At 46.8% G+C, this 9,524-nt stretch overlaps 1 protein-coding gene and 1 long non-coding RNA gene across 2 annotated transcripts; both read left to right on the top strand.

The window, feature by feature from the left end:
• Positions 1–2,246: 2,246 nt before the first annotated feature.
• LOC123107814 (uncharacterized) lies at positions 2,247–4,392 on the top strand. The gene is made up of 4 exons (XR_006451764.1): positions 2,247–2,980; positions 3,079–3,861; positions 3,946–4,035; positions 4,125–4,392. It is a non-coding gene; the product is annotated as an uncharacterized lncRNA (long non-coding RNA).
• Positions 4,393–7,693: 3,301 nt separating this feature from the next.
• LOC123105004 (uncharacterized) lies at positions 7,694–9,161 on the top strand. The gene has a single exon (XM_044526963.1). The coding sequence runs from the start codon at positions 8,021–8,023 to the stop codon at positions 8,693–8,695; it is 675 nt and encodes a 224-aa protein (XP_044382898.1). The 5' UTR covers positions 7,694–8,020; the 3' UTR covers positions 8,696–9,161.
• The last annotated feature ends 363 nt before the right edge of the window (positions 9,162–9,524 follow it).

The raw sequence follows: 9,524 nt of genomic DNA, 5'->3' as shown, positions 1-9,524 counted from the left end.
CAGCTGAGGTGACAGCACCCAAGAGCGTGATTTCCGCATTGTTTTGCTCTCTGCAATAGAGGTGACACTGATGCTTTGTAATTTGGAATCAGATTCCCGCCTGCGTGATTTCCGCTACCTGCCGCACACCCGACATCGTTGTAGTTGCTGCGTGTGATGAGACACCGCGATGCTGGAATCCGAGGCTGCGGTAGGTGATCTCTAGCTCGTTCTGCCGACAATACAGTGCTCCTCTTCTTTATGTATGCATAACTGCGCCTGCGCATACACTCTCTCGAATATCTATGGTTGCCTTCACTGCCTCCCTGCTCTCTCTAAGTCTACAAGAATACACAGAAGGAAATACTTGGTAGCCACTTTCACTCGTGATTTTGGCTGATTTAGAGTTGGTTTTCGAAGATGGTGAAGTTGAAGAAAAGATAGATTAAGGTGAGATCTATTCATTTTTGTTGGTTTTGTTCGCATGCATGATGTTTTTGTTCTGTTTGATTAGTTCCTAAGTGTGTATTCTATGTTGTTTTAGGCATTATTTCAGCACTTGAAGGAGTCATTTGGAGTTTCTGGAGTAGGATTTGCCGTGCTAAGTGAAGTACGAAGGGGGAGATCAAGGTATGAGCTTTGCAATACATGGATTTTTTGTGCATGCACGGTGGTAATTAGTTAGTCATTTAGCTCGTCATTAGCTATGCGATGTTAGTGCTTAGAGGTTACGAAAAAATTCAGACGATAGATACAACATTTAAACTATTTTTTGATAAGAGTAGGTTGAAGATGTTGTATCAATGTTAGCTGCGTCCATTTGTATTGACATGCGAGAAGCTCTTAATAGGGTAATTAAGAAAAAATTGCACTGTAATTGTTCATTGCATGTGGTATGTTTATTAATAAGTCTATGGTTAGGAAACCGTAGGTCTACTTTGTTATGTCGCGATAATCTAAATTTTATATGTTAAGATTAGGTGCTAATGTACTTAATGATGTATGTAATTAGGTAAAATAATTCATCTTGGTAGCAAACAAGGAGGAGATGACGTGATTGGATAAATTGTGTTACCATCTTCGCTGTCCCTTTTGAGGTGATACCACATACATGCAAGTGCTATTTTCATACTTTTGACGGATATTTATTGTGTTACTATCTTCGTTGTCCCATGACGTGATTGAAAAAATTCGTGTGTAATATTGATGTTCATGTGATAATAGGTTGACTCCGTTCATATATTACTGGTGATGGATATTTATTCGAACTATTTGGACGCTTAATTGCATTCGCAAGCACATCCACATTGGAGCTAAGGTATAAAATGACGCCGTAAATTTTTTAATATTTTTTATATTGATGTACTGTTGTGAAAAATGTGCATGTTGTTGCAAATATTATTATTTGTAAATAAAGAATTTTATCATATGATATGAAAAACATTATATAAAGCCGGAAGAAATTAAATATTTTACTCATATGATATTAAAATGTTATTATCGTAATATTATGTTTAATGGTTGTTTGGATAGCGAGTACTTACCCTCAGTTTTGCCATAACCTGTTGTAAGAAAATTATATAGAAAACCATTTTTTTACTAATGGTCGTATTGCCAAAAGCTAAGTTTTTGCATGTTACGAGAACCATTTTAGGATATTTTTGGGTAGTTAGAGAAAAGCAAACAGAGTTTTAGTTTGTTACACTCGTAGACGAGTTTGAGAAAAAAGAGATCTTTAAATACACGTTAACCAAACAACCCCTTAAAGTCTAAGCAAATGATTCTAAAAACAAACCGAATATTTATAACGAAAATACGGTTATTATTTTAGTCGTATGATATGTAAATATTGTCATCGTTACTAAATGTTCAGTTACTAATTATTTGAAATGTAAACATGTATGGTGGTTAGGTACTATGGAAAATTTAGTAGTGTACTATGTTTCTATGATCACTGCTCTACCAATTAGAGGTGAGCCGTTAGTCTCTCCACGAGTGTCTCCATCTTGGGCATTAGATATAGCAGCTCGTCTTGGGATGGAAATGTCAGAATCACAACGTTCTGGTAGCCCTCGGGGCATCCCACTCGTCTGGCTTCATGATAACTTTCGTTTTTATCTAGCTTCGTCAATGAGGAGACGAGAAAAAGACATCTGTTTGCGTATTTGTTGTGCCTCCTCGGGACTCTGTTTCCAAATTCACATGGGGACGTTGTTGTCCCTGGTCTCATCTACATTGCAGAAAATATGGTAGATGAACCTTTACCCGAGCAGCTAAAATATAACTTCGGTTCTGCCATGCCATCTCATACATACAGAGGCTTGTGTGATGCCACACAAAAAAGCTCTTTCGCACAAAAAGCTCCATTACTTTATGTCGCCTACGAGTTTTTACAGTTGTGGTTCTGGGAATACCTCCCTGTAGGACGACCTCATATAGTACAACCTATACACCCATACGACTTTAGCAAGGATGGCTGCGCAATTATGGCCACCAGATGGACAAAGGCACGGAAACGTTGGTCTCCAGATATTGCGAAAAATTGTTACCCTATGTACCACCAGCAGTTTGAGATACTTGATGAGGTAGAAGTCACATGGAACCCGTGGACTCAGGACCAGCTACAAATGGTCTTTGATGCTCGATCCTTCACACCAGGCATGTTGAGCGATAGTGCATTCTGGTTGACTCGCTGCAACTTATTGTTCCTGTAGTGTGTTGAGCCTTACAACCCAGAGCGTGTAATGAGACAGTTCGGTCTCTATCAAGAAATTCCACCACCTTTTCTAAGACGTATCAATGAGGAAACCCATAAGTAAGATGTGACCTCCCTAAATAGTTAGTGTCTATTTTAATTTACTAAACTCACACTTTGTTACATAATTTGCAGGCTAATCAATATGGGCAAGGGTTGGAGTTTATACGATTAGAGGGAGCAAAACAATGAATGGATACACAAGTGGGAAAATGAAGCGCTAGCAGATATAGTGCATCAACTTAGGTATATTTTATTTACATTATTTTATTACGATGATCATACGATGCGTGAAGATGCTTTGCTTTCATCACAACGGTTTCTGTAATTATTTAATTTTGCAGACCGTATGATGGAAGTACAGATCAAGCGTACAAGCAATGGTACTGCATGAACACACGTGCTAGCCTGGCCAGTCAGCCAGCTACTATACCAACACATCTCACACAGGAGGAGCAGGCGCGGAGACATATTGAGCTGCATGCAGCTTACTATCGTGACCAGATGGTAATCACTTGTAACTTTTTTAGGTTCATCATTTCAAAATCATTTGAACTAAATAAAATCCAAATATTGTTCAGCTTGAAAGTTGCAACGAAGTAGGGCAGATGGCTACGGACAGCATGCCGGCCCAGGGCACAGCTCGCCCATCATTCCAGAAACGTTTTCAACAATAGATGGCAACAAAGTTTAGATGCGGTAGAGGCGACGATGTTGTCACTGGAGCGTATAACATGCCGGTAGTGAGGTCAGCCAGACCAAGTGTGCCGCCGTCGTTCAGTCCAAGCGAGGCGCGTACGAGCCATGGGCAATGGGGGGAGGGTCCGAGTACTAGAACGACATTTCCACGACATGACTCATCTCTACCACTGCATCGCTCTTCTTCGGTGCAGCTTCGTCAGGGGCAGACATCTCAGGACCATGGCACGGGCTTGGATTCAATGCCCGAGCAGACTCTTTCCCCTAACCCATATGCGTACACAGGATATGATGCATACACCCAAGGTGAGGGATCTCAGTCGTATCTCTCCACGTGAGGGATCCCCATGCCCAAGGAGACTCGTGTACCAGATTTAAACTAGCACCACGTACCATGGCCAGACAGTACAGGCGAGGGATCTGATCAGGTAGTCATGTTTACATTTTAATGCATTTACAATGTTATCATATATTATCCTCTAACAGTTTGTTTACAATGTTTCTATGTGCAGGACATACATGATATTAATTGGGGCGATGAGAACACCCAACGTGGCGTCAACACAGGCGTCCTGGGAGCATCACATCATCATGGCGACACGGTTAGTTACAGAGTTCTTCGGAGGAGACGTTATTGGCCCATCTTTTATCCCTGCGTAATCACAACCATACACCTACAATTACGCTTCAGGTTCGCAACAAGGATTCGCGACTCCACCACCTACGCAGGACTCACAGACACATGAAGCCGAATTGGAGTACGGCCGCGGTCTTCGTGTAACTTGGCCACCTAATCGTTTGTCGCCTTCCGGTCGTAAGGAAAGGCCAGGTGGTCGTCGGAAAGTAGGGTGATTCATCTATCCACGTGTGCGACCCATTGTATCTACATATGTCAGTATCATACTTTTCGATTTGAACATCTATGTATGCTGAAATAAAAATGCACCAGTCAGGAACATTTTTTCCCGCCTATATCTCCCGACATATTATCCCGCTCCACTCTTCGGCTTATGTTAGGCCGAAATGAATTTTTTTTAAAAAATTTGGCTAATGAATACTGTGCAAACATTGTCCATCTTAGACATTGAAAAAAATATATTTTCAGGCAACCCTTTCCCCTCAATATTTTCCCGCCAACACTTTCCCTGCATATGTTCTCGCCACCCGTTTCCCGCCAACCCTTTCCCGCCATATGTTCCCGCCAACCCTTTCCCGCCATACTGCAGTCGTTATTTCCTGCCATTTTCTCCTCTCTATCTATAAAAACCCCTTCAGACGGAGGTGGATAAGCATTCGAGTGTAGTGTAGTCGAGATGTCCCATTATCCTTTCGATCGTAGTTTTCACCCTGAGATGAGCAGGACTCTTCTTAGGCTAGCTACCGATTTCAGGATGGACAATAGGATAGTTTCATGGGACGAACTCACCGGTAGTGACACCATAATGAATGAGTTGGCTCACCAATTACGTAGGTTTGGGTGACCTGAAAGGACCTATGAGGAGGTGCGTAAAGAACTTCTTAGGTTGAATGGAAGGTGGAAGAAGGTAGTGGAGCCGAAGAGCGAAACTTTTAGAAGGACTGCAGAAAAGCATCCATTTTTATGGACTGAGGAGAGCGAGGACGAAGACGATATCTTCATGCCGCCGCTTCCGGGTTCTGCATCGTCAAAGGGCAAGAGTTCTGCATCGTCTAAGGGCAAGAGTTCTGCATCGTCTAAGGGCAAGAGTTCTACATCGTCTAAGGGCAACAGTATTGCATCCTCGAAGGGCAAGATTTCTGCATCGTCCAAGGGTATGAGTTCTGCATCCTCGAAGGGCAAGAGTTCTGCATCCATGGAGGATGACGATGATGCCTTCATGTAGTTTTTAAGCTGTATTCCAGTTCTACCCTTTAATTCAGATGTACTTGCACTATTAGTTTGTACTCTCTTATTGTAGGGCATTATGTTCTATCTTAATTTCATTCTATAGTTGTTGCACGATGTTCGATATTATTGGAGGGCAAGAAAATGCCACTACTTTATTCTAAAACTTTATGTTTTTTCCATTACAACACGGTACAACTGAAAATAAGATACATCGTAGAATTGAAATAAAGCTAAAGCTACTTTTAACTACTAAAATAAAGCTACATTAAACTGTAGAAATAAAGATACAAATGATTGCGAAATTTAAAATACTACCACAGGAATCTACTGAGTCCAGCGTGGATATTTTTCTTTTCCATCGCCAGCTTCTTCTGCTGCCTTGGCCTCACGAGCCCTTTCTTTCTTTCTCTGCCTCTCCGCCTCACGAGCCTCCTTTCGCTGTCGTTCCTGCTCCTCCATGCGACGAGCCTCTTCCCTGTTTTTCTTTCCTAAATCCTGAAAAAAATGGTGTTGCTCCGCATAATATTCTTTTAACTCTCTCTCTCTTCCTCTGCTTTCTCCTCAGCTTCCGCCTTCTCGCGTCGCTCTTCCGCATAGAAACTATTCCACGCACGGCGACTTCTTTCACGAATCTCAGTCACTGCCCAAGCCGGCATCTCCGTGTCAATCCAAGGATAGTATGTGCACAGAGGCGGAGGAGACTACAACAAGAAACAAGAATGTTATTAAAGAATCTATCAAAACACCAACAATATTTATTTGTGATGGTTAAAGCATACCGGAGGCTTGTCGTACTCTGAAATAGCTATGGGTGGATCTTCCTCATAATTGGCGCACATGAAAAACTTCATGCCCAACCAATCTAAAAAATCTGTAACCTCCTTCACCTTGCAAAGATCGCCACACCAACACCGCAGGACTGCCACCCCCGGAGGCAAACTTGCGTTCTTCATTTTCCTCGGCCTAATGCTTTGATCCGAGCAAGGCAAACTCATACCGACTGAAAAAATGTGTTATACACTTTGCGCAGTGGTAATTTCAAGGATGGCTGGACGAGAGCCTCGGTGTCTCCCTTTATAAGCTCAGACGATAAATAATGGCGAGAAAATTAAGCGGTAAATTTTAGGATCCCTGTAGTGTCGGCACAACAGCTTCCCGCATCGAGTGACTGATGCCGTCGCATCCGCTCAAGCAATAGCCGGAGCGATTCTCACAGTGCTGTCCCATCTGCCGAGGCAAAAGAAGCTAAAGCAGGACTGATTCCTGCGCGAAAGAACCTAAAGCAAGGCATCAGCGTGCATTTTCCCGCGCGTGGGAATCACCGCCGTCAGCGTTGCTGTTGCACACGGGAATCAGCGCCATTTGCAACAGGAAAGGTGTCGGGCGTGCGAAGGAAGAAAGATGCCGCCTCCTCCGGTGGCAGCCTGGCCCACGCCTCGGCCTGCGCGCAGCAGAGGCTGTCGGACGGGGAGCGACAACGGCAGCTCTCGCCACCTCACCTAGTGGCGGCCGGGCCCACCGCTCCTGGCCCATTCTGTTCCAGCTGTTGCACTGTGCAAGAACCCGTTGTGACCCGCGCGGCCGCCTCCTGCGGTGGCGGCAGGTGCCACGTGTCGCCTGCCGCGCCTGCCGCCACTAGTGAGGGGTCCTTTTTGACGTTTTTATCTGCAGATAGTCCTTTTTGGCAATAGCGTTTGGCAGGGGGTCCTTTTGGACAAAAAATCGTCTGGGGACGGTGGAGAAGGGAGGGAAGCAAACGGTTTTTGTTTTCTTTGAGATGAATTCAGAAGCAAACAAGTGCAAGCAAGCGGTTGGGGATAGGAGGACTTCTACTCCTGCGGTCCTGCTCTCTTTGGTAAACAAAAATATATAATACGTTGTAAGTCACTTAGTTTTCATTTTCAAGCAAGCCGCGCCGTCCTTAGTCCGAAGTAATTTCAGAATTGCTCACCCATATACTGTTGCGTTCCTGACATTTTTTTTTGGAGAGAGGATCTTGATAACTTATTTCTGCGCAATGCTCTCGCGAGCAGAGAAAAGGGAGAGACACCGAAATTAAGAAATGGGCCAATCAAAGAATCGCTTATTTCTAAAGTCTGTGGACTCTAAATCTTTCAATTCGAACAATGGCGGGATCAATGATTGAAGATCGTGTGACCCAGCACCGGCGAATTGGGGGATTCTGCCGCACCTCCCGTTGGTCGACAGCAAATCCACCTGCCATTCATCATGGAATCCGTCCTTGTGTGCATAGCGCTCGCTAATTGGGCACGGTTCGTCGCCACACACACAACAAGACGCCCAGCCCAGCCCAGCCCAGGCCAGTGAAAACTGAAAACGATCGCAAACTCTCTCTACAAAAAGAAGAGAAATATTTGCAGTGGTGATAAAACTGACGATAGGGACATGCAGTTTTGGAAGCAAGCAGAGCACACACAAACCAAACCTACGATGACATCAGTGGAGTCCGAGAGGGGGAGCCCGGCCCGGCCCTTCTTTAAGATCACCACCCGCCCCCATTGCCATCTCCCACACCTCTCTCTCTCTCTCTCTCTCCCTCGTCATCTTCGTCTTCTTCTCGCCCGGTGACACTCGAGAGGGAAGGAACAATTCACCAGCTAGCTTGCGCTTGCTTGATCTTCTCTGCTGCAAGCCGCTGATCGGTTCTTTCCGGGAGGGAAGCGTCGGGGTTTGGCTCTTCTGTCAGGCTGGCTCTTGACATGTTCAGATCCAAGGTCCAGGAGATGATCCTCAGGAGGAGGTCCAGGTCCATGAACGGCGCCGCATGCGCGCAGCACGCCGGCAACTCTTCCACGGCCCCGTGCGACGCCGGCGGCAAGGCTGCTGCTACTGTTGCTTTTGCTGCTCGCGCGCCGTTGTTCGCCGCGCCGAGGCTGCTTCACTCGTCGTCGCTCCCTGCCGGCGACCGCGCCGCGGTCATCACTGGGAGCCCCGCGCGGGACTCCGAGACGACGGCCGCCTACGCCATGAGCCCGACCTCCGTGCTGGACGCATCAGCGGCCTTCGGCTCGACCGTGGACGCCGGCGGGGGCAAGCGCCGGCCGTGGTGCGACGGGTGCGCGGGCCCGCACGGGCTCGCCGACGTGCTCGACTGCGCCCACGAGGCCCAGCGGAGGAAGAGCGTCCTCCGGAGCACCGTCAGAGCGCAGGCGCCGGCTCTTGTCAGGTCGTGCTCCCTGGACCGGCGCGTGGAGTTCGGCGTCAAGAACAAGAGCTCATGGCTGCCGCTGCGCGCCGCCCGCGCGGGGGCGGCCGAGGAGTCGGAGGACGGACCGTCGTCCGAGGACTACACCTGCGTCATCTCCCGCGGGCCCAACCCGCGGACGGTGCACATCTTCGGCGACCGCGTCGTGGATTTATCCGCTTGCAGGTGATTACCACGGAGAAGAGCTACACGGGGAGAAACTGTGTTGGCGCTGCAGGGACGAAGCCTCGACGCCTCAAAGCAGGAGGAGGTGCTGGCCGCCCTCAAAGTGTCGACCTGTCGACGCACAAGATACCGGTGAAGATCAGGAACGATAAGAAGATCAGGAAGCAGCCTCTTGCTTGGCCTGCAAACAGTGCCACATCACAGGTCCTAGTCCCTGTGTTGTGCCATGAGAAGCAGAGAGCACAAGGAAGGAATGTGTCGACAAAGTTGTCGGAGTAGGTTCGGCTACCATTTTTGACCTATAGCACAGAAGCTGCTTAAGCTAGCCGCTTCAGTCGAAATGCCGCCATCTTTTTGTTAGTAATTTGTGAGCTGTGACTTGAAATGTTGACTTTGTCCTATACAAATTGTTGTTGATCTACGCCAAGCGGTGTGAGTTGGGTTGAATCTACACCAAAATTGTTGTGTCACAGGATGGCTTACCGTGTGACAATTACCATCAGACGAGTTCGTTTCTTGGAGAATTATTGCTGCGTCTTCCCTGATTGCTTCGGCGTGACGTGATCTCCGATATGACGGCGGCGAGGACAAGGTTCGTTTCCGTGCAATGATGGTCTCAAGTCTCAACGTGACGCGCCTGCCCGTTGGCGTTCCTCTGAAGAGCTGGAACGAGCGGCCTGCAGCACATGTCGTGTCTTCCTCTCAAACAGAGAAGAATATTTTCCAGCGATCGCCGGTTTGTCTTCATTTCGTACGTCAGAGTTGAGAAATTGTCATCCAGGGCCAGACGGAGGGTGCTAATCAGGGACCCGGCCGCGGAACTGATCCTTCTT

Source organism: Triticum aestivum, chromosome 5A (assembly GCF_018294505.1).
Source record: "Triticum aestivum cultivar Chinese Spring chromosome 5A, IWGSC CS RefSeq v2.1, whole genome shotgun sequence".
Taxonomy (NCBI): domain Eukaryota; kingdom Viridiplantae; phylum Streptophyta; class Magnoliopsida; order Poales; family Poaceae; genus Triticum; species Triticum aestivum.
Note: the sequence above shows the minus strand (reverse complement) of the source record. Positions and strands in the feature narration are given on the sequence as shown.